This window comes from Cibotium barometz, chromosome 28 (genome assembly GCF_041138505.1).
Source record: "Cibotium barometz isolate CiBa-2024 chromosome 28, ASM4113850v1, whole genome shotgun sequence".
NCBI lineage: Eukaryota > Viridiplantae > Streptophyta > Polypodiopsida > Cyatheales > Cibotiaceae > Cibotium > Cibotium barometz.
This window is the reverse complement of record NC_141073.1, coordinates 40629448-40655530: the sequence shown is the minus strand read 5'-3', so window position 1 is coordinate 40655530 and position 26083 is coordinate 40629448. Positions and strand designations below refer to the sequence as shown.

The window sequence follows — 26083 nt, the reverse complement described above, 5'->3', positions numbered from 1 at the left end:
TGGCCATATACCATTTTGAATGGTGTGCAATTAATAGCCACTTTGTACGCAGTACGATAGGCCCATAAAGCTGTCATGAGCTTTAGATCCCAATCCGTGCGATGAGCTTCAACTGTCTTTGTCAAAACAGAGATTAAAGTCTTGTTGGTACTCTCGGCTTGGCCATTCGCTTGCGGATAGTAAGGAGTAGATTTATGATGGGATATCATGAAATTTGTTGTGAGCTCCTTAATCACTTCATTTATAAAATGTGTACCATTGTCGCTCACAAGTTCAAAAGGACAACCGAAGCGTGTGATTATATTTTCAAAGAGGAACTTGGCTGTTGTCCTTGCATCTGCCTTACGTGTTGCTTTTGCTTCAGCCCATTTCATATAGTCAGTGGCCATGATAATATAGCGAGATTGTGTGTTTCGGGCCGCTGGGCTAATTGGACCTACAAAGTCTAAACCCCACTTTTCAAATGGTTGGTTTACTTTGATTGGATGTAGGGGCATCTGATCTTTCCTCTGGGGTTTCTTGTATCGTTGGCATTCATCGCAACCCTTCACAAAGAGTGATGCATCTTGGAACATGGTGGGCCACCAATACCCTGATTGTAAGATCTTTCGCGCAGTTAAGTCTCCTGAAAAGTGACCACCGGCTACGCCCATATGTGCCTCTTGCAAAATGTATAGATACTCATCCTCTCGGACACAACGCCTAAGAACGTCATCCTTTCCTCTTTTATAAAGAGTCTCGGCTATCAGGCAATAGGGTTCGCATTCTTTGATCAGCTTTCGAGCTAGATCTTTACGAAGCTCCTTGGGTGGAAAGCCATTAACCAAAAAGTTAACAATCTTCTCACTCCATTCAGGCATTGTCTCCACCATGAACAGGGAAGTGTCTGGTAAGTCATCATCAACCCCCGTAGGAGCCTCACCATTAGGTATGCGAGACAAATGATCAGCCATAACATGTTTTTTGCCAGGTCTCACAACAACAGTGAAATCAAACTCAAGAAGAATCAATAGCCATCGTGTGATTCTTCCTGTGGAGCATGGTTTGTTTACCAGATATAACAATGCTTGATGATCCACATAGAAAACAAACTTGGTGGCAAGGAGGTAATAACGAAATTTCCTTACTGCATATATCATTGCCAACCCTTCTCGTTCCGTAGTGGTGTAGTTCATCTCAGCATCGTTCAACTGGCGACTGGCAAAGCTAATGGGGTAGTCTAGCTTGTGCTCTCCAGGTTGAGTTAACACACACCCAATAGCAAAGTTTGATGCATCAATATGCACATGGAAGAGTAAATCCCAGTTAGGCATTCTCAAGATTGGAGCACTCGCCAAGGCCTTCTTTAATAGCTCATAAGCACGGTCACATTCTTCGGTCCAAATAAACTCGATGAGAAGCTTATACAATGGTCGAGCTATCTCGGCGAAGAAGAGAATAAACCTTCGATAATAACCAACGTGGCCCATAAAGCGTTGGACTCCCTTGTAGTTGGTGGGTGGTGGCAGTTCCAGAATGACCTTGATTTTACTCTCGTCCGTGGAAATCCCATTTTTGGACACTATATGCCCTAAGATAACTCCATGTTTAACCCAGAATTGGCATTTGAAAGGATTCAAGGAGATGCGATATAATCTACACCTTTCAAATATTTTTCGTAAACACATCAAGTGCTCGTCCCAAGAGGAATGAACACAAAGATCATCTAAGAAAGCTTCACAGAAGTCCCTTAGATATTCCTTAAAGGCCGTGTTTATCAATCGTTGGAATGTTGCAGGTGCATTGGTCAAGCCAAAAGCCATGACGCGAAAGGCAAACACTCCAAACTCCGTGATAAATGCTATTTTAGCTTGGTCCTCGACTGCAATTGTGATCTGGTTGTAACCCGAGTACCCATCTAAAAAGCTATATGCCTCCTTGCCTGCCACTCTTTCAAGCACATGTTCAGAATATGGCAAGGGGTAGTGATCCCTTCTGGTGGCTGCATTAACCTTTTTGAGATCAATGCACACTCTGAGTTTCCCATTCTTCTTAAATACGATGACTATCGAAGAAACCCATTCTGAGTGCTCAATAGGGTATATGAATCCACATTTTACAAGCTTTTCAATTTCCTCTTGTACAATCTTTGCGTACTTAGGATTCATTGGGTAGGGACGTTGCTGGACTGGTTTAGCAGTGCTAATCATTGGAATCGTGTGTTGCACCACCGAGGGTGGAACACCCTTCATATCATGATATGTCCAAGCAAATATGTCCTTGAATTCTTTGAGAAGCTTCGTAAGTGCAGCTTCCTCTGACTGGGTGAGGTCTTGAGCAATAAAAACTGGTTTAGACTCCTCACCTGGATCTGCTAAGTCTATCTCCTTAACTACCGCAGGGCCATAGACACTGCTACTCCCATTGGGCGTTCGTTGGGCTTTTGTGTAGACCACTTTACGTTCCCCTGTGGTAAATGATTTGAAATGATTGGGTGCGGGGTGTAAGTCTGCTGGTTCTTGTTGTGCCAGGCTTTTTTCTTTCAATTCCGCTCCCTTTTGTTGCTGAGCCAACTCTTGGTTTTGCCGCCTTCTTGCAGTACGACTTAGTTTCGGCTTCTCTTCGATTTCTAATTGGGCGACGTCATGAGGTTGCGGAATACACCACATGACACTTTGGAGGTATTGTCCCCAATTATCCGCTATCAATGGCTCCTACATAACTAAGCCATTCTGCAGTGGATCTTTCCTTGTTTATTGCAGTGCGTACATTAGCTCGATAGCGTTGGCGCTTATGTTTCGTTTTCTTCTTACCAAGTTTTTGATTTTTGTTTCTATCAGATTCGGACTCACTTGGTCGATCTTCACTTTCGGATGAACTGCAGGAGGTCACTGTCCTAGGCCTTGAGCACCTTGCTTCCACCTTTGGGTGAATATTTGATTCATTTTTCCCATCAGGCTCAGGGTCAGTTTCTTCTTGAGATTCATACTCAGAGTTGCATTGGTCAGAGCCATCGCTACTTTCAGTGTCAGTGGAGTTTGCCACTTTCTTGCCATCAGGAGTCAAGTGCATAACACCTATCATGTTTATTGGCACTAACGGTGGCATATCTTGCCCCTCAGGTGTTACCCAACTTGTGCTTCTATTTCCCCACGTGTCTATGGTTGCCGCTAGGTGTACCCAATCCACGTTATCCGACTCAGTCATACCCGGTAGGACATCCATATAAGGAGAATCTTTCCCATCATCAGTCTCTTTTTTGCATGTATAGCAATACCTTAATGGGGCGGAGTGAATAGTGGTATCCGATCGATTATCAATGATAACCTTGCTTCCTAAAGGATGTGCACGACCATTCTCAAGATCAACTCGAATGACAGAGTCCTGGAATTGTAGATAGACATGGTTTTTCGACCAATCATGCACCATTTGTGCTTCCCTCATGAAAGGACGTCCTAAGATCATTTGATATGACATAGGATGCTTGGAGAAATCCATTACAATGAAGGTATGTCGTACCTTGTATCCCAGAACCTTGATCTTAAGGTCCCTTAACATTCCAATAGGTTTAGCAATAGTTCCGTTTGCCATCTTAACCACTATGTTTGTGACTTCAAGGTGAGGTCTTCCCATAGATTCCCAACAGTTTTTAGTCACAATGCTCACGCCAGCACCACCATCAAGGATTCCCTTTAGAGTTAATCCCTTGGTAGTAATGGGGAGGGTTGCATTAGATTCGTCCCCTTCAAAGTACTGTCCCAACTTGTTCACAGGTATTTCAACGACCGAATCTTCATCTAAGTTGGGTTGTAGATCCCAATGCTCCCCTTCATCTTGAAGCGTATCGGGTCTATCCATATTTGCAAATTGTGGTAACCCCGCCTTTAGTTCTCCATTGAGAAATGCCCGAAGAGCTAAGAATAGCTCAGGATCTCCGTATAATTTGGATATGATCGTGGTTCTGATCTCAGAGGACATGAAATCCATTAGCTTGGACACATTCAATGGTACTTTTCGAGACATCGCCCCTTGACTAGGGACTGGTGAAGATGGAATCACTTCCTCTTCGATGGGGTCAGGCATTCTCTCACTAAACATTATTTCAAGCAAAAAGGGTGGTTGCCCACTTCCTGATGTCCTATCCTCACTTTCTTCCCGAATGATACTAGGTATAGCTAACGATTTATGGTTCCGGTGAGGCTGAACTTGCGTAGGAAACACTGTGTCTGGAATTTTGATTTTTCTCGGGTTTGGCTCTAGTTCTCTTTGTGTTTCTTCCACCAAACCCCTTAAGTGTTGTACTTGTTCAATCTCCTCAACTGGATTTGGGTAAGTTCCAATCTTTTTCTTGAGGGTTTTTGGCCCACGTGGCTTGTCTTGGGGAGTCTCAGTCAGTTTGGGTGGTCGAGAGGGCATAAACTGACTTGGTTGTGGGGCCGAGGAAGTTTCCTTCTGTTTCCCCTTATTTATGTACTCACTTGATTCTCCTTCATTGAGCTCCCGAGTGGGTTCCTCCCTTAAGGTAGTGGCTTTGGTCCCCATGGTTTCTATTGAATCGGAATCATCTTCAGGATCATTCATATACACGGGGTCGTCTCCTGTCCCTATGTTAGTCTTTGAACTAGGCTTGGAGCTCGTGGCATTAAGCGATCTCTTCCGCCGTGTTTTCTTTTTCTTTGCCTGAGCGATTGATGCAGTATCCCTCTCTTCAAGAATGTAGTTTTGATTTTGAAGCATTGACCGTGTAACTACATTCGCGGGTACAACGGGTGTGGTTCTTCGTGCTTGGTTGGTGACCTGGCGTAATCTTGGGTGCATTAGGATTATGTGGACATTGAGCGATCAAATGATCTATGCCACAACGATTACATGTAAGTACCGGCATTCCCGACGTGCTCCCTTGATTTGGTTGCATCTGAGTAGCGATCTTCTGTAGCCTATTAGGGCACTCCGCTACACGATGCGGTCCACCACAATCATAGCATTGAAGAGGTGGTCTCCTCGCCAAGGTATTAAGGTTTTGGCCTCTTGTGGCGAGAGCAGCCGCTTGATATACAGGCTTGACTTGCCCAAAATGATCCTCCATGTAGTACTGGGGAATCATTTCAAACATATCAATCCCATATGGAGCAGTGGGGTCTATCTCCTCTTCATAATCCCCACACGCACTATGTGACTCACAACCCATCTGGTTCATAGGGGTAATCCTGGGATGTGGAGGTTGTGGTCCTAGCACTGGCGGTGGTAACGGCACAGACTGGACTACATTCGGATTCCTTGGAACTATGTGCTGTGACGATTGCTCGACAGGTTGTGCAGGCATTAGCGCGGGTACTTGAGGTGTGTTTGACCAGGCTAGTGGTGCCTGATTTGCCAACATTCGCTTAAGTACTAGGCAATCTTTAGATTGATGGCCATACTTACCACATGCATTGCAATTCCCATTGAATTTGACTTTGAATGTGGGACATTCACTCGTGCTATGTGGTCCTAAGCACACCGAACACCATTGTTGCTCTCTCCTTGGGTACATATGGCTATTCTGAGGAGCTCGATTACCCCTAAAGTATTCTTGGAGAGCCTTAGTAAGGTCGGTCACAGACATTTCAGATATCTTGGGCTCCTTGGCAATAGGTTTCACCGTCATTGGCTCGTGCCCAGATACTTGCGAACTAATGGATTTTGTTTCTGAAGACACCTTTTTACCTGCAATCATCAAGTTGTCTTCTAACTGGATTGCATTGGCAGTGACTGCTTCCCACGTTGTAAGACCTCTAATGACTAGGCCATTGTAAATGTCCTCGTGGCGCAATCGTCGGATGAATCTATCGAGGAGTTGGTTGTTATTGAAGCGTTCATCGGGAGTGCAGCGAGAATTTAGATGCTTCAATCGACTTATAAAGTCTCTCACTGACTCCCCTTCCTCGCGTTCAGTTTTTTGGAGTTGAGAAGCTACTCCCCAAAGCACACCCTCACGTATGTATTCTTTCAAGAACAATCTCTTGAGAGTGGGGTAGTGAGTGCGCTCTTCAACCCTTAAGGTTCGATACCAATCTCCAGCCTTCCCACTCAAGGTTAAGCCTAAGGCTTTACACTTATGCAGCTCATTGTGCTCTTCCAAGGAATCACACACGTGTTCAAAGACTTCAATGTGCTTCCTAACATCCTCGTTACCACTGAAGTTTTGAGTGAGCTTAGCCACTTGTACTGCCTTGCTTCTAGGTTCTCTCTCAGGCATACCCCGCATGTTTTCCGCAATAGATCGTCTGATCGTCTGAGCAAACGCTGCGAGATCACCTAGGTGAGCAGGCATAGCTGGTGGAGGCACTTCTGGGATAGCCTGGCTGATAGGAGTTGGCGTTGGTCTGAGTATGTTGGCAAATGACGTAGGATATGATATGTGACTAGGCCTAGCTCCTATTGGATAAGGGTGGTGATAAGGCGGTCGTGGAGCATATACCATTGGCATACTAAGAGGCGTAGGAGCTACATGAGCATGAGTTGAGATAGGTACATAGGGTCGATAGGCACGGGCACGCACTGTTGTAGGTACTGTTCCACTAGGTAGCGGTGTCGTACTAACTACAGTGGTAACAGGTGCGCTTTCTGTCATGCTCATCATTGGGGTAGGCATTGTGGATTCTTGAATGGAAAGTTGAGCCAAGGTTGGAAAGCTAAAGTTACTACTCGTGGGCTCAACCTGCATTGAGACTCCAGGCGAAACAACATACGAAGGGTCTATGGGACTCACCGAGGGAGTCTCCAATTGTGATAGGGTTGGTTGTTTGGCCTTGCCCGTATCCAAAAACCTCATAGGGCCAGTGGAAACTAGGTTCACTCCCCTATTTTGCCTCTCAATTTGGATAATCCTATGAATAACCTCACATATCATTTGCTGTTGCTCTTCTAGATTAGTGGCGCTAGATGTAGATCGTAGGACTTCTAACCAACCCACATGGTATGTGTAACTCGTGTATAGGTCCGTTAGAGTCTCTGTGTGTAGATCATATTCCCAATTTTCATTGAGAAATATCCCATCCAGACTTGGTGTGCCAAACGGTTCTCTTGAAGTGGACGCAAAGTCACTTCTTATGGGTTGGCTTCTAGGGACCTCTACTTTAGGAAGAGCATCGGAAGTTGGTAGCTCAGTAGGGCCCTCATTAAACGAAGTGGGTAGAATATCCACATGGACACTCTTTGGGAGGGTAGGGTCCACATAAGATGTGAATGGCGAATCTACTACCCCTCCTTCCTCATTTACTTTGCTTGTCGCTCGCATGCTCAGAGCGTGTAGCTCTACTAAAGGTCTCTATTAGACGACTAAACATGCTAGATCCAGGTTGTGGGGCCCACACTGGCATGTTTTGGCTTGTCTCCTCAGGGTTCTTGGTAGGGTGTCCTTCCATGGCTTCTGAGTCAGAAGATGAGTCACTATCCACTATTCGTGGATCTTGGGTTGCACTCCCTTGGGTTCCAACCGAAGGCCAAGATGCTAACGTGGAGGGATGGTGTGAGCCTGTGTATCTGGGCACTAAATGCCTGATACTTGGAAATGGAAATATCATAAAAGAACAAACACTAGCACAAAGACATTCCCTTTAGCAGAAAATCATAACAGTAAAACGGAATACAAAACATCATACAGAAAATACGCTACACACAATAACCCTGAACAGATGATCAGAATTCATTGATGTCATAATCATGCAAGGGATTACATTTCCGCTTCTTCATCTTCTACAATGCTGAATATCCGTTATGCGCCTTCCCATGACCAACTAACTACATCTCTTCATATCTCTCCCTTCTCACGAATTCCTAAGCAACTACCCAAAAGGATCATTCACATACATAAAATTCGGATATTCCAACTTAGGTAAAGTTAACCCCTAACACATGGCACAGCCCGGTGGTTGGGTTTTCAAGAAAACCCGACTCGGACCCATAAATCCCTGATCAAACCATCCATTGTCTTTACATTGCTTCAAAAAGAAAACAGAACTGCAAAGTGAAAGCAAAATCCTATTAAACTAAAAATCCTAAAACACTTAGAAAAGCATAAATTACTGAGGTAACACCACCGGCTCCATCGGCTTCGGCGGATCATCTTTAGTCTTTGAATCTTCCACCGGCTCCAGATTGACGACTGGAACAGTAAGCTGATCTGCAGGCATTATATCCTGTGACACCATCTGAATTACTTCAGCCTGGCCAACTGCTTCCTTTTCAACCTCCGACATAAGCTCCACAGTTTGTCCATGATCCCCCACAGTAGCCTGCTCTGTATCCAACTGTCCCTCATTAGGCAACTCCATAAAACACATGGCTTGAACTTGCTTCTCAAACTCCAACAATTTCAACATCAAAGCATCCTTTTCAGACTGTAAACCTGCTACTTGATCCAACAATAGCTGCTCAGATTCAGAAATGAAAGCTCCACTTAATGTATTAAATGGCTTCATCACCCAGGCTTCAATCCGATCTCTGATACCTTGCCACAATTTGACTCCCACCTCAGTTAAGCTCCTCCTAATCACTGCTAAATCAGACTCTGAAACTAACACTCCCTCTACATCTTCATTACTCTGAGATAGCATCTGTCTTTCAATAGCCAACAATGGTTGAATACGTTGGGCTAACATCTGATTTTCCACCTGCAAACTTACATTTTGCTCAGACAGTACAGCCAACTCTTTATGCATCTTTTCCTGCAATTGATGTGTCCATTCTTTAAACAATCCCAACGACATCTTTGTCTTCACCAAATTTCTCTGACACTCTGCTACCTGGTCTTTCTCTTTAACCACTGCCTCCTGAGCCTGAACTAACAACATCTTAGTTTTCACTAACTCCTCCTCTTGATGCTTGACTTTAAGCTGATAAGTAGCTTCTGATCTCGACTGCTCCTGGATAACCCGAACCTGGTGTTTCCAATCTGCAATACTACTTTCCTGCTTCCGAACATACTCTTGGACCTTATTCAAAGACCAGAGCACATCCTGCAACTCTCCACTCTGAACACTCTGTTCTGCTTCCTTGGCTATGACTATAATAGAATCCCACTGATTTGACTTAACAGGTGTAAAATCCATCGTCTTTACCACATCTTGGAGCGCAGATGAATCCACATCCAATTTTCTTTTCTTGCTAAAAGTGAATTTCTTACCCACTGAAACTAATGATGGATCAGTACCAACAGACTCTGTGGCCTGATGCAACAAATCTAGCCCTTTCGGAACATCTGGTGAGACCAACACCTCCTTGGCTTCGGAGCGAGTATAGCCTGCTTCCATCAAATCCTGAAACACCTTCATCTTCTCAGGCTGATGCTCAAACCCCAATGGAGAATCCACTGCCCCCTCCGGGACAACGTCATCCTGACCCGGTTCGTCAGGACCACCATGCACTGGTTGAGTCGGCAAAAGAGGCAATTTGCTGGCAGAAATCATAGGAACCTTCTCAAACAAAGCTGCTAAGAACGCCGACAGCCGAGAAGTGACTTGAGACTTCCTCTTATCAGTGATTTCCACCTCCTGCAGAATTCTAGTATGCACCAAAGAAGCCCAACTAACTTTCCCCCCTTTCTCAGCATACAGCAAAGGTGCAAAGTTGTCTTTTGACATGTATTCCAATTTAATTACCTGACATATTCGCTCAAGGTACCATCTTAAATGTTGACGACGGGGTTCAGCGACATTCTTCACCATGTAATAGGCTCGAGACCCCTGTGGAAGCCCAAATTCCTTCCTCATGGCCACATCCGCCGAACACTTTGCCACAGCCACAGTTTCTTCATAATGGAGATGAAACACTTCCGCTATCAATTGAGGTGTCAAACCCACAGTCGCAGAGAGGTAACCATTCCTCTTACGAATCACCTCCAACTGCGTTTTGGCATAAACATTCTCCCGCCATCGGTCCCACGGCAAAGATGCAAACTCCCATAACCCAATGGTCTGCAACCACTGAGTAGTCGCCTCCTCTGACAGATCCAGATGAACAGAAAAATCCAAGAAGGGATCCATTAAAGCCTGCAAAGTAGTAGCTTCCAACCCCCCTACCTCTGCAGACAGCGCATCCTCAGGCTCGAAATCTTCATCAGCCTCCACAGACGCACGAACAGAAAGCTCCTTACTGGCGGCGGGTTGTTGACGCAGTCGCCGGGGAGAAGAGCGCTCCACAGGAACCACCTTAAGCGGCATCGAACGCCCCATCTCAGCCAGCGCTTGACGCAGGGAATTCAGCTTTGCTAAGCGCTCTGCGTTATTCATGCAAAAAGTCTCCTCAAAGCATGCCAAAATTGAAATGTGCATGAAAAAACCCCCACACGTGGTGATATAAAACACAACGTCACCCAGTCGGCCAAATCTACCACACATGCCCGACTTGCCATCAATATCCTCCACTTGCACACTAGCGGACATTCCCAAATTTTCTAACACATCCCCACTTACACCTTCGCCTAATTTGCCCACTGGTGCGGATATTCCTCCATCTGCTAAAACTCCGACCTCTGCGGTTACTCCGACCACTGGTGGCTGACCCACAAACTTCTTCAATCGGAAACCATTAATCGGTTTCTCGACCAGAGTCCCAAACATATCAGCAAGTCGGAAAGTACCCTGACCACAATCCTCTATAATTTTGTACGGCCCTATGTACCGCAGCTTTAATTTACCCGGATGAGGACCAAGCTTCGAATTATACAGCAAAACCCAATCCCCAACCTGAAAAACTTTGAATTTGATCTGTCTACTTACCCAAGCCTTCCGCCTTTGCTGAATCACCTCTGTGATATACCCACTAACAATCCTATCCTCTTCGAGCTGATACAGCATCTGCTGTCGGAACTGAACAGATTCTTCCGGTGATAACCGATCAGCAATAGCCACCCGCAAACTAGGAACTACATATTCCATTGGAACCACCGCCTCCAAGCCATACACCAGCTTGAAGGGTGTCAGACCTGTAGTGACTTTAAAAGCTGTACGGAATGACCATAGAGCAGAATCAAGCTTCACATCCCAGTCATCCCTATTCTCTGCTACTATCTTCTTCAAAATCTTCACCAAGATCTTGTTGGAACTCTCTGCTTGACCATTGGCTTGAGGATGATAGGCAGTAGACTTCTTATGCATAATCAAATGAGTCTTGGTCAACTCCGCAATGACAGCATTGAGAAAATGAGTACCCCGATCACTAACCAATTCCACTGGGCACCCAAACCGAGTCATAATATTGTGATACAGAAACCTAGCCACACTGTTGGCGGTATTATCTTTCAAAGCAACAGCTTCCACCCACTTCGTACAGTAATCAGTAGCCACCAAGATATAACGACAACCTGTCCGCTTGGACTTAGGCTTGATTGGCCCAACAAAATCCAAACCCCACTTCTGAAAAGGATCTAAGGGCAGAATCGGATTATCCGCCATGCGGTCTGAAGCTCCAGGCTGCCCCAACTGTTGACAAACCAAGCAACTCCTAGCATGATTGTGTGCATCCTTCAGCACGGTAGGCCACCAAAGCCCAGATTGAAGAATCTTCTTACCTGTAATGTCTCCAGAAAAATGCCCACCTGCAATGCCACCATGAGCCTCTTGCAGAACTGCTGATTGCTCAAATTCTGGGACACAGCGATGGATAATCTGATCTATCCCCCTCTTGTACAGAGCACCTGCAATCACCAAAAAAGGTTTACTCCGGAGTACCAGCTTTCTCCGTTGATCAGTGGAAAATTCCACTGGCATGGTGCCATCTGTCAAGAAACTCAACATCTGATCATACCAAGAATCCAATATCGCCACAGTAGCTGAAAACAAAACCGAATCAGGTAAGTGATCATCCACCCCTTCAGCTACTTCCCCAATTTCCAACCTACTCAAATAATCCGCTACAGCATGCTCCTTTCCCGAGGTATGTATGATCAGAAAGTCAAACTCCTGGAGTAGAAGCATCCACCTAGCTAACCTACCCGTCAAGTGTGGTTTCTTTACCAGATACAATAAGGCCTGATGATCTACATGGAAAACCAGCTTATTGCTCAACAGATAATGCCGGAACTTGTGAAGAGAATACACCATCCCCAAAGCTTCCCTCTCCGTGACGGCATAATTCCTTTCAGCACTTGTCAACATCTTGCTAGCATAGTACACTGGTCGAAACCAGCCCTTAATCTTCTCCTGCATGAGGACAGCCCCTATGGCAATGTCCGAAGCATCTACAAAAACATGAAATGGTAACCCCCAATCAGGAGGTAGCACTATCGGTGCCACCACCAACATCTTCTTCAGAATTTGAAATGCCTTTTCTTGAACTGGAGACCACACAAAATCCACTCCCTTCTTGGTCAAATGAGTAAGGGGTGCACACACATCTGAAAGATATCACAAAAACCTACTATGCCACTTAACCTGCCCCAAAAACCTGCTTAACTCCTTAAGATTACGTGGTGCGGAAGCCTTCTGAATGGCCTCAATCTTCTTAGCATCAATCAAGATGCCTTCCTGGGACACCACATGGCCCAAGAGAATCCCACGCCTTACTGCAATAGCACATTTGAAAGGATTAAGAGCTATGCGGAACATCCGACAGCGCTCCAAACAGAGCCTCAGGTGCTGTAAGTGCAAAGCCTTTTTACCAAAGACACTAAAATCATCAAGAAAGGCTCGCATAAAATCCAACAGATATGGCTCAAAGGCCTTCTGAGCCACAAATGAAAATGATGGTGGGCCATTCTTTAATCCAAAGCTCATCACCGTGTAAGCAAATGCTCCCCACTCAGTAATAAAGGCCGTCTTATCCACATCCTCCGGTGCCATCCTTATCTGATTATACCCTGAGAAACCATCCAAAAAACTATACATCTCATGACCAGCCACAGCATCAAGGAGGGTATCACAGAACGGTAACGGAAACGGGTCAGTAATTGTGGCAGCATTCAACTTCCTGTAGTCCACACACACCCTGATCTTGCCATTCTTCTTTGGCACGACCACAATGGGAGACAGCCAAGTCACCTCATTGACCTGCTTGATAAACCCTACCCGTAATAGCTTATCCAGCTCCTCCTTGACCTGCTTGGCGAAATTTGGATTCATGCGATACCGCTGTTGGATAACAGGAACAGCATCACTCTTCAAATTGATGCGGTGCTGATGTAAAGCTGGATCAATGCCCTTCATATCAGAATACTCCCAAGCAAATACATCTCGAAACTCCACTAACAGTTTCTGCAAGTCCTCCTTAAATTGACCTTCAACATGCACACTGACTTGAACCATCTTAGGATCGGATGCAGTACCTAAATTCATGTCCTGTAATTCATCTTCCTCCACCCGGATGGACTTCTGCAAACGCCGTTCATATTGCTGTTCAGCTGCTATAATGGCTTCCTGCTCGGGTACAGAATGCACCTGCTGAGCCTTGGTAGCTAAAGCTTCTTCCACAGCCCTCTGAAAAGTATGGCCTTCCATGATCTGGCCTGGAACCACCTGGATCTCCTGCTCGGGCACCACACTGTCTTCAGTCGGAACATCCGATGACTGTTCCACACCCTCGACACTCTGCGGAACTGCCGATACAGGGTGTCCAGTATTCTGATACCTGGTGACAATAGCTTCCACATCTACATCAAAGACCGGTACTACCGTTGGATTTGCTTGCATATATGCCTCCTCCTCATCTTCACCTACATCACTTGCCAAATGAATGCCCTGAGCACATAAAGGCTTCTGCCCCTGCTTCAAGAGAACTTTGGATAGCATGGATAAGCGAGTTGTCTTCTTGCCCTGCCTGATCACCACAGTATTATCCTCCCAATCCTGCTTGACTCGGGCAATTTTAAACCAGGGGCGGCCTAGCAACATGGCATAGGCAGACCCGCTATCCTGCATCCGGAGCACCACAAAATTCACAAGAAACGACAGACCACCCACCTTAATGGATTGATTCTTGAGAATCCCCAAAGGTTGAAGTCGCCTCTGATCTGCCATCCTTACTTGAAAAGGTGCTGGTGCTAACGCTCCCAACTTCATACGGAGGTAAACAGTCTCCGGTAGAATATTGACTCCGGAACCCCCATCCAGTAAAACCTCTTCAAACTTGTGCCCGTGGAATGCCACCTTAATCACTGGGACTTGAAAATCCACATCTGCGGACTCAGCTTGAGAAACTCCCACAAACGGGGCTTGATCCTCCACCATCTTTGCTGGAACTGGCTCCTGCAGCTTCCCCAACAGCTGTTCCCGGAAAGCCGGTACCATGCTTAACAGCTGATCCAAAGAAATCTGAATAGGCGCATGCATGAGTGCATCAAATAGATCCCCAGAACCTGGTACTATTTCAGTGACCTTAGGAACTGGATCGGAAGGGACCACCGCAATCTTTCCTGGAAGTGGATCACAAGGTGGCTGGGCTGGAATCGGTTCCTCCGACAACTGTGCCTTAAGCAGTGGCTCCATCGGTTCCACCGGGAGCTGCTTCTGCTGGAGTTTCTGAACCTGACTGGAAACTTTTCGACGAACCACCTCCTGGTCCTCCCAACTGATAGGTCCCTTACCCTTTGCACGGGTAACAGCCAAAGTATCCACTAAATCTTGCCCCTGACAATCCCCAATGAGCATACCCGTGGAGCACTCACCCTGCGCATCAAGAGTGCTAGAAGCTTTCAGCACTTGGAACTGCTGCGGCACACCCTGAAGATGTGAAATCCCCGAGCTAGCCCCCACTGCTTTATCTCCCACCATCTCTATCAAGATGGCATTGGCTTGAGCTGGAGGTCTCTGCTGCTGCTGGTCCTGGGGAGGTCCCTGACCCCGATTCCCTTCATTGAATTGAATGACAGGTCTCCCTCTTTCCTCCCTATGCTTACACCATAATTCACAGGCCGGACCAATCCGATGCCCGTCTTTTCCACAGTAATCACACAGTGGCACACCCTGAGGTCCCCTCTGAAACCCTTGCTGCCCCTGCCAATTAGGTCTTGGAGCATATGGTCTTGGAGGCCTATTATAGGGAACATGCGGAACGGTCGGAACCACCGGATTAGCCTCTGCAACTTGCTGAGGTGGTGCTCGCTGAACCACATTGGGTGGCACCTTGCCTCGGTAGTTGGGGTTGTACCAACAGGCACTCGTAAGATGACCGTCCTTCTCACAGATATGGCAATACTGTTTCTCCTTGGGCAAGACTGCTGCATACCCTAAGGCTTTAAGTTTGTGAAGAAGCTTTTTCTCCTTCTCCTCCCTAACCTGTTTCTCTTTAGCTTTTTGCTGCTTAGCCTTCCTTGAGGCCTTTTTCTTCTCACTTTGCCCCTCATCCTCCGATTCATCAGATGAGCATACCGACTCGGCCTCACTATCCGAGTCTGACTCAGTCGAACTACCCGACTCTGAGTCATCCTGCTTCCTGCCCTTCCGTTTGTCCTTCTGAATGCCCAGGCGCTTTTCCACCCGAGAGGCAGCTGTCACGAGGTTATCAAAGCCGCCGGCAATATCCACATTTGCAACAGCACTCTTCAAGTTCCTCCGCAATCCTTTGACAAAATAACTGGCAAGCATTTCATCCGAGGGTCTTTCATTACCCTGCAGTCTGGCAGCCAATCCCCGAAACTTCTGAGCATAATCCTCCACTAACAGATGCTTCTGTTCCATGGCCTTGATCTTTTTGACGATATCAGTAGGAGTTTTCTCCTTCCTGAACCGGGCCAAAAACGCATCCTTCAAAGCATTGAAATCTGCAAAGTGGGCCAAGCCATATTGGCTAAACCAACTCATTGCTACCCCCTCCAGGGTTGCGGCAAACTGCTGCAATTTCACCGGATCTCCAAAATGGGCAGGGTACCCACTGGCTTGCCATCGGGTCTCGAATTGAGCCACGTGACAGTCTGGGTCTTCCTTAGGCTTTGCCTTAAATTTAGCAGCCTTAACCGTTGGATTGGGTGGTGGTGCAGCCATGTTCACAACTCCTGGTAGTGGATTAGCTGGTGGCGGATTCTTCAATGGATCAAATTGCAACCGTCTCTGACTCCGAACAGGCGGTCGGGACAGAAATAGGGCACCAACAAATTGATGCAAATGCCGCCGGGCTTGCTCCGGGCTAACGACATTCTACCCCGGCCCTTCTGCAAGTGGTGTTGTATGCTCGACAGCGTCCGCCTCGTTCACGCCGGCCTGCGCCAATTGGCCCTCAATTACGCCAGCAGAAACCGACGTAACTGCCACAGGTGGCACTTCCGCAGCATCACCGCTTCCACTGCTAGAAGCTTCCGACCTGTCATATCTGCGCTTCCTGGCTTGTGCCCTCGTGAAATGAATGGGACTAGTTTGCCTCTCCCTATCTGACATTCATGCAAGACCCAAACAGCACAGCACAACACAACCCCATACCCAACACAGACAAGACAATGCTGAGTATGCGAACACCGCAGGATCGCCAATGTGTATCTGGGCACTAAATGCCTGATACTTGGAAATGGAAATATCATAAAAGAACAAACACTAGCACAAAGACATTCCCTTTAGCAGAAAATCATAACAGTAAAACGGAATACAAAACATCATACAGAAAATACGCTACACACAATAACCCTGAACAGATGATCAGAATTCATTGATGTCATAATCATGCAAGGGATTACATTTCCGCTTCTTCATCTTCTACAATGCTGAATATCCGTTATGCGCCTTCCCATGACCAACTAACTACATCTCTTCATATCTCTCCCTTCTCACGAATTCCTAAGCAACTACCCAAAAGGATCATTCACATACATAAAATTCGGATATTCCAACTTAGGTAAAGTTAACCCCTAACAGCCTGCGTAGACTGAAACGCTTTCTAGTGGTTCAGGCTCTAGCACCCGACCAGAACGTAGATGCATGTGACGTGGGTACCCTACGTGCGTTGGTAACTACCCTTGAAACTCACACGACTGGTTTCGTAGGTGTTTCGCACCCCGTTTTTACTTATTTTTAGATTGTTTTTAACTCGTTTTTGACCCCCTTACTTACGGTCGAACTTGGACTAGGGCGTGTGATAGCTCGAAATGAGCGTATCGTTTAAAGGGTCCTAGCGTGCTTTACAGCACCGTGTTCGCCTATCTAGAGCTCCTGTAGTTCTCAAAACAGTCCGTTTCCTTTGGGGGGAAGGGGCAAAAGCCTATTTGCTTGTGGAGGAAAGGGTGAGGGCTTTATCCCACATGCTCACTTTACTCCTTGGGGAGTGGGCTACATATAGGGCACGACTTCCCATAAGCTCTCACTTGAAAGAAAGCTATGGAGGCTCACTCTCCTATATATATATATCAAAAGACCGAGACCGAGGCCGGGGCCGTGGGTCGTGGGTCGTGGGTCAATTGGGGTTCTTTCTTTTCAAAATTTTTTTCCCCAATTAGAAAAGCTTTCCTCTCCACACGTTTGGTTCTTTCTTTAAAAATAAAATTTAATTTTTTATTTTTTATTTTTTAAATTTTTATTTTCTGTTTTTTTTAGATAAGTTTTCTAGGGTTTCTTTAGGATTCAGCCTTGACCGCGGCGCAGTTCGCACACAGCACAGATCTGGGGATTCAGAAATCCCCCTCCCACGCAGAAAACCAGATAACAGATCACACGCCCACACGCGGAGCGAAAAAATAACAGAAATGCAGAAGATAAATTACAGAAACAGATTGCAAAAAACGGAAACAACTCAACAACAAACACACAGTCGCTTTCCTACAGTGTATATTGAACTTCACGCAGCACAGCCGAGCTGCAAACTGGAGCTTGGTGCAGGGCAACTCCCCGGCACAGCGGTGCCAAAAATGTGCGCTTTTGCCGCACAGGTCGTAGCTGGGGACTTGCCGGACACCGTATGCGAGCCACGAATGGCTACAAGCATACAACCAGGGAAGGAAGCTCAAACAGAATGCCAAAGGGTGTGTCACTCACCGCTCAACCGCCGCCTTGAAGGATTCCCGCGTCACAGCCGTGAAGGAGGAGCCGCCGTCGCCGCTCTACCGCCTCTCCGCCGCCGTGCCGCTACACAGTGCTCGATCGCTCTCTCACTCTCTCTCTCTCTCTCTCACACACGCAGGAGAAGGAAACCAAAGAGATAAGGCAAGAGCACTCTTGTATTCACAACACATGAGAATGAGGATTTTAGGGTTACAATTGACTCTTATAGGTGACTTGGCCGTTCACACTTGGGCGCCCATACATGGCCGGCCGACCCTAACCCTTATCCTACTGATATTCAAGGTGCGCCTCTCATCGGCGATCACCCAATCCCTTCATCCTTAACCTATGGTGCCGACAAGCCCGGCCCATGACTCAGAATATTTAAATTAATGACGTAAAACATAGTACGTCTCAATGTCCGCCATGGGTTAACAGAGTGAGTAGGTGAGGATGAAGCCATATGGCAGAAGTGGATTATCCCACGTGGTGTTGAGAAGTGTGGTGCCATAGAGCACATGTAGAGGCAGAGAGTGAGTAGGTGTGAGAATGAAGCCATATGGCAAAAGTGGATTATCCCACATATGCATGGACCAAGGAAAGACCCATATAAAAGGGGTAATTTTCAAGCAATGGAAGTATGAAGCACTTGCACACATCTCAAGCCTCTTTATGAGTACAAGTCTTAAGCTTGTGACCTAGTTGTGCCTGAGTCTAATGCATACACTCATCTTTATGAGTGCACTTAGGCACCATCCATCGTAGGTTTTAGTAAATCATGTGTCATTAGTGTGTGCTTAGTGTGTCATTAGAGTAATTAGCTTCTTGTAGGAGGTACCATAAATCTTAATAAAGCTTACCAACCTCTGAGCCAAGTTACATAGGCCTCTGAGCCATGCTAGCGTTAAGACTCTGAACCTATTGATGCCAAGCTCACCGACCTCTGAGCCAATCTTACCAGCCTCTTAGCCAAGTTACATGAGCCTCTGAGCCTATAGCTAGAACATGCCAAGTTTAGACCAACATTGGAGCATGTGTATTCTTGCCTAGTGAAATTTCCTTATCACACTTCCACCTTTGCTTCGAAGGGGGGTTTTTTTGGTATTTCAAAGTCTCATGTGTGAGTTTCCATCTTGTGTTTATACATGTCCTACCATATATGTGTGTACCCATGTTTGTATGTCCATCTTGTCTAGTGTGTATCCACTTATGTGTATGTATGTGTAAAAACCACCTCTTAGAGGGGTCATAATAATATCTAGATATTTGTGTAGGTGATGACATAAGCAATGATGTCAAGTCAAAGAGAATCTTTATACTAGGTACATGTACTTCATTGAAAAATCAACTAAGATAATCATCTATCTCACCACATCAATTAGTCATGTACTCTCTCTCTCTCTATCCTTGTATTTCTCTCTCTTCTCTCTCTCTCTCTCTCACCACTGACTGCTTCAACACAGATAACCATGGTTCCATCTTTGAGCCTCCATAGCTATGCTAACCCTAACCCTAATTATTCTTACACTTATTAGCTACTATTAGAGCCACCTCCTTCAATCTTTTAGAGAACAAATAGTAACCTTCTTTCCTTTCTCAAATAAAGAGCTTCAATGGAAGCTTGAAAAACACTAAAGACTTGATGAATGACTTTGATACCAATGTTAGTTCACATAATGGAGCTGAACTCACACATATACTCAATGCTTCAATAGAAACTTGAAAAGCACTAAAGACTTGATGATGGCTTTGATAAAATGTTAGCTCACATAATGGAGTTGAAATAACACACATACAATGCTCAATGAGAAGAACATAATGATGTAGAGTGTAAGAGAGAATAGCTAGATCAAAGGGGAGAGAGATGAAGCTCTCTATAAGTATAAAGAAGAAAGTATAAATAAGTAATAACCCTAAACAATGGATGTGGTTTCTTATATACTAGCTCAAAGGGGAGAGAGATGAAGCTCTCTATAAGTACAAAGAAAAAAGTATAAATAAGTAATAACCCTAAACAATGGATGTGGTTTCTTATATACTAGCTAACCCTAAGGTGTCTGTTCACACCTAGATGTCCATGGGGAAAAAATAGAATGGGACCAAAGTACCAAAACAATACCTTAGTTAAGATACATAGTATAAAACACTCAATCTTGAAAGATATAGCTAAGGAAGGAGCTACATAATGTGACCACAAGAAAGCTGAGTATTAAAATGAAGGTTAAAGAGCTTACATATGCCCTTAATTCTGTTGAATCACACTAGTAGACAATGATGTTGTGGTATCAATGACCGTGAATGGTCTTATGAAGGAATACAGTTAGTTTCAAACCTCCATTAGAGTCCAAGAGAACTTTCCAAGTTTTTAAGAACTCATTACTGTCATCTGAATCTTGGGAGTTCATCCTCCAAAAATTCACATAAACAGGCCTTCTACTCAAATCTAGGTAGAGGTATAGCTAGATCGTCGTCTAGAGGATATGATGGTGGTGGAGTTTTGGAAATCAAAACCAGAGGTAACAACAACAATAAGAAAATTAGTCTCATACAAGTGGAAGACGCCACTCCATCATATCCTCTAGATCGTCATCTAGACGATATGATGGTGTGATTTGGAAATCAAAAACCAGATGTAGTAATTAGTCTCATACAAGTGGAAGAGGCCACTCTAGAGGCAAGGGGAGTTAGAGACCGAGGTAATTGGAAAAGAAATCAAAATATATGGAGTGATATTACTATGATAAACCAGGGCACATTGTAAATGATTTCTATAAAAAGTAGAATAATATCAAAAGTGGAAAGTTATAGCAAGGTAACTATACATCGTTAAAATAAATAGGGTAATGACAAAAGTGAGTAGTTGTTTGTGATGCAACACAATTCCTTGTTGAGAGGAGATGAGTATCAGGATCGGGAGATATTTGGTATATGGATTCTTGTACCTCTAACCACATCACCATTCATGGTGAGTGGTTTAGAGATATGCAAAAGAAAGAAGAAACTAGGGTATATATGGAAAGAGGTGATGATACTATGCACCCCACCATTACACATGTTAGTAAAGTGCCATAATATATGTATGATGGTAATTTACAAAGTACCTAGAAGATATAATTCACGTTCTTAATATTACAAAAACCCTAGTTTTTATTGGACATATGGTTGAGCAGGGTTTACAAATGAGCTTTAATCCTCAGGGATACTTTGTGAAAGACTTCAAAAATTAGTGCTACTTGGTTGTAAAGGGTAACATAAATGGTGGGATATTTTACTTTGGATGTTAACATGCATAAGGTAAAGGCAACCATGTTTGTGCATGGGACATGACCTATCCTTACCACCTGGACAAGCTAGGTTTAGTTCCCTACCCTATGTACACTAGGTTTGGTTCTCTACTAAACTTACCACATGTGAATAGTGAAAGATAGTTATGACATCATAATTGAATATGACATGATATATGAAAGCCTAAATGATTTCCCTTCTCATTAAAGAGAATAGTGAAAGATAGCTATGGCATTATACATGAATATGACAAGATATATGAAAGCCAACCTACCCTATCTACACTAGGGTAGGTTTCTCTACTAAACCTACCACATGGGAATAGTGAAAGATAATTATGACATCATATGTGAATATGAAAATATATACAAAAGCCTCAATGATTTCCCTTTTTGTTAAAGAGATAAGTTTATAATTTATATTTGTCATGTGAGTTGTAGAGTGCTTGGATTTTCCAAAAGGCTATTGATAAAAAAGCACTAAAACTCAAGTCTCCCAAAAGTCTATGCCAATTGAATGGTGACACACAGTTGACAACATAGTTTCTAGAGACTTCCCTTGTTATAGTTATGAGGACTTGTATATAAGAGAGATGACTGGTTCTTCTATTGTTGCTAATGATGTGCTAACTTACCCTATTGCTAATGACTTGCTAACCTACCCTATTATGTTCCACAGGTAGCCTTTTCTATTCTATTTCTTTTGTTTGACCTTGTCATTTCAAATTTGCTTACTTTTCCCACATGTGCTAGTCCTTCTACTACTTTACTCCACCTTCTCTGCTGCTTTGCTAACTTCTTCTTCTACTTGGTTATCTCCTTTTTCTTTTGCCACCTAAAGTTGCCAATTCTTCCACATTCCTTACACCTTCAAAGCCTATTACCAAGACTATATAGGCTTATTGTGTCTTTAACATTAGTTTGCTACCTTTACATGAAATAAAAGTGTCCTTTAAGGGTTTTTTTAAATGCTCCTATAACTAGGAAAAAATATTTATTGTTAAATTAGGCATTTTCATGTCACGTAAATATGTAGATAAAATGACAACCATCTCACTCAATACCCACTTTTCTAGAGAATTCAATAAAATGACCAAGGTCTCAAAACATCTCACTCAACACCCACTTTTCTAGAGAATTTAATAAAACTTGAAGGAAAAAAGCTCCATCATCACAAGTGTAGTAAATTGTTTATGACGGGGAATCATTCAAGTCACGTGTATGTATAGGAGAGTCATTTTCATTAATAAAACTAAAATAATCAAAATGCCATGTTTTTGTGTGATATCTCAACCAATTCATAGAGTTATTTGAGTGGCATGGAAATGTCTAACTTGATAAAAAATATATTTTTTCCCAGATTCTTTTCTAATATATATGAAATTCCAATAAGAAAAGCATCATAAAATATACTAGAAACTTTCTAAAAGATTTTTAGAACATAAAAGTGTCTTAAGACACTTGAATGTCCAAGTAACAAACTAGTGTTAAGATAAATAAAGCATATTTCATTAATTTGGAGGCTCTCTGAGGATTAAATTAAACCTTTAATTATCCAATTAAACAAAATTATTCTCTATAGACCCACCACATACAAATTTATAATCCCAAAATTTCTTTAGCAGTTATCATTTCATTACAAATTACTAGTTTTTCTTTTAATGTTTCTTTTAAAAACCTTTATATTCAAGGTAAAGTAAAAGCTCAATGAAAATTGGATTTTTTATTATTTAAAAAATTGAACTTACAACCACATCACCTTATCAATTCCCTAGCCCCTTATCACTTAAAGTGTCACAAATTACCACTTCAAGTGCAAAAGACTAGTGCCACAAATAAAAGGACATGTCTTTTGTTTTTCCCCTTTAACTTGTAAAAGATTATAGAAAAAATAATGTTAATATATTTAAAAACAATTTAAGCTCTTTTTATTATGAGGATTTCTTGCCTACAACATGGCAAGGACATTTGAGTTGAAATGAGGGAGTTATAAATATTTAAAGATCATTTAATTCCTTGTTTAAATTTGGAAGAGACCCTACACATAAAAATCATTCATAGAGAAATGAGGCCTTATACATAGAAATCATTCATAGAAAAATGATGCCTTAATAATATATAGTTTTTTTTAATCAAACTACATTTGAGCATGCATGTGACATTTTCATGAGAACACAAAGTGATTTTCTTTGGGTAATTAGTGAGATTATCCATTTAGTGTGTAAATTGCATTGTAAATTCTCTATCAAGGAACTTGTATAAACACTCCTTTAATTTACCTTTTTGTGTATCCCTAAAGGTTTTCTATTTTTGTACCTTATATGAGGCAATGGAACTTAATAAAAGAGTTGACCATTTTTGCAAACTTGATATGCCCTTAAACATGAGCGCAAAAACAATATTTTGGACATTTTAAGGTGTTGTTGGACGTGCTTCTAAAGGCATGTGAATAGTGGCATGAGTTAAGACTCACACACACACACACACACACACACACATATTAGAGCTACAACATTGGACTAGCATTATTGAGCAAGATTTCCAGTAGTGTTGGAAAAAGAATATAGATAATTGATAGCACACGCATGCATAATAATTCTTCGTGTATAAAGAACTAGTTGTGCTGAACTGCAAAATAGCAGTATGCTCCCCTCCTCCTTATACACTCCTGTCTCATGGCTACAAAGTAACACGTATGTATAAAGAACTAGTGGGGACCCGCTAAACTGCAAAATAGCAGTATGCTCCCCTCCTTATACACTCCTGTCTCATGGCTACAAAGTAACAAGTGTGTGAATGCTATGACAAAGGTAAGAATAGTGAGAATAATAGTATAAGACTTGTCTCATGGCTACAAAGTAACAAGTGTGTGAATGCTATGACAAAGGTAAGAATAGTGAGAATAATAGTGCAAGACTCTACACAGAGGGAATGACTTTAATACATTTTTTTTGGGGGGGGGGGGTTTAGGCTAATGTATGAAATTGCAAAAAAAAAAGAAAAGACAAAAAAAGAAGAAAAAAAAGAGAGATTGAATATTGCTCTCCTCTTTGCTTGGGCAGGAAGCAACTCTTTGGGAAGAGAACAATCTGCTAAAGCTCAAGGTAAGGTTCTTAATTATTTGTAGTTGTATGGAACGCATGTGACGCTATGGTTGGATGGGCGGCTGCAGCTTGCTGAGGCGACTGCATTAAAGGCGGGAAGTCTTCCCTGGCAAGCTTTGTGCACTGATGAGAGCATCCAAGCGTGTCCGGCCAGCACCGGCTCATCTTCCACAGGACGCTGCTCTCATGGAGGGGGAGCTCCCAGATCATCAACCCAAGAAGACTGTGCGGCCGTTTCTTTACAGCTGGGGTACATCTTGTGATTACAGCATGTTTTCAAGCTTCAAAAGCAGCTAAATGTGAATCTCAAACCGCTTGTCATGCTCCCAGGCTCGGGCTCTTTCCAAGAAATGCACAGTAACACCATATTGGTGCATGAATATGGCACACTCATCTCAGAAGGCAGAGATCAAGACGGTGTTTGCTGGCAACAAAATATATGCTTTCCACCTTGTTACTGTATTATATATATAGGATATGGTGATCGCCTCCTTGAACAAGTTATGTAAGATAGCAGTAGCTTTTGACATACACGGACACTTTAGAGTTTTTTTTTTCTTATTTTCCAAACTTTTTTTGTTTTCCTTGAAAAAACATACCACCGCGCGCGGTGTCATAGAAGTTTTCGACTGCATCACTTAGTAGACTCTGTCCTCGGACAAGATGTGGTTGAAGAAGATTTGAGGTCACACCAAGAAAGCAATGCAAGGCTTGGGATGATCTGCATGGCAACATTCATAACAAGCAACATGTTCTTGAGCAACAAGCAAAAGTTAACAAGGAAATAGCTGAACAAGAAATTATGAAATCAGGGATAAGACTCGTTAACCTTCCCAAAGATGCTATAAAGTTGAAGATTAATATGCAGATCAAACTTAGAAATAGATACAAGTCTACTATTCATGAACTGAGTTAAAAAAATATGCCTATGGTTATGACCACGGTCTCAAGCACAATGACGCGCATACAAACCATCTAAAGCTATATGTTGGCTCTAGAAGTAAAATTGTATGTGATTAGATAGTTACTTACATAACAAAAGTATTATTATTATTTCTTCTTCTTTTTTGTTTCTTTTGTGAAATGAAGAGTGATAAGCTACCACCCTGTAGAGACCAGAGCAATGGCCTAGTGACTCCCGCCAAGGATATCAAGAATTGCTAAGGGCCTTTGACGACGATGGTTTTATAGTGAAGCAAAGACACAAGGTTCCACCCTATGAGAAATCAAGGCATCGGTCTTATGGTACCATTGCTAGTTTTCCAAATACCTACCAGGATTTCACATGGTGATGGCTATCTTCTTAGTCAATTTTTTTTTAAAATTGTTTTCTTTTGTTTTATTTTTATATTTTTTTAATATTTTAACAACCATCTTTTTTACTCACACATTACCTAGAGAGCTAAAATATAGCTAAAGATGGTTTGATAAATATAAAATGGAGTACTTGGCATACTCCTTTGGCATTGTTTATCTTTAGATACATAATCATAAGCCTAGGTTGATTTAAAAGAAAAGATGCTAGCATTAATATTTATCTTAAAAGCTACTAAGAGAAAGGCAAACTAGTCCAGTGTAATGAAATTATGCTCTTTAAGGGAACAATTAAAGTATAGAATGCAAAAAAGAGATGTATGAAGAGCGAGTTTCGAATAGACCTGTTCAACTTGAAGCTTTTTCTCTTGATGTTGGTGAAAGACTTTGTAGCTATTTGTCAAAAATGAAGATTTTTGTGTAGGTGTTTGCTTGTAGAAGACTTTGTTGTCGCATCATGATAGAC

At 43.2% G+C, this 26083-nt stretch overlaps 1 protein-coding gene across 1 annotated transcript in view; it reads left to right on the top strand.

The window, feature by feature from the left end:
• The window catches only part of LOC147622822 (agamous-like MADS-box protein AGL14), a 62359-nt gene extending 37437 nt beyond the window's left edge, over positions 1 to 24922 (top strand). The window contains exons 6-8 of the mRNA XM_086822705.1: positions 24262 to 24303; positions 24372 to 24553; positions 24634 to 24922. Coding sequence (XP_086678831.1) covers positions 24262 to 24303; positions 24372 to 24553; positions 24634 to 24664 — 255 coding nt within the window. The 3' untranslated portion in view covers positions 24665 to 24922. The remainder of the gene's footprint in view (positions 1 to 24261; positions 24304 to 24371; positions 24554 to 24633) is intronic.
• Positions 24923 to 26083: the final 1161 nt, after the last annotated feature.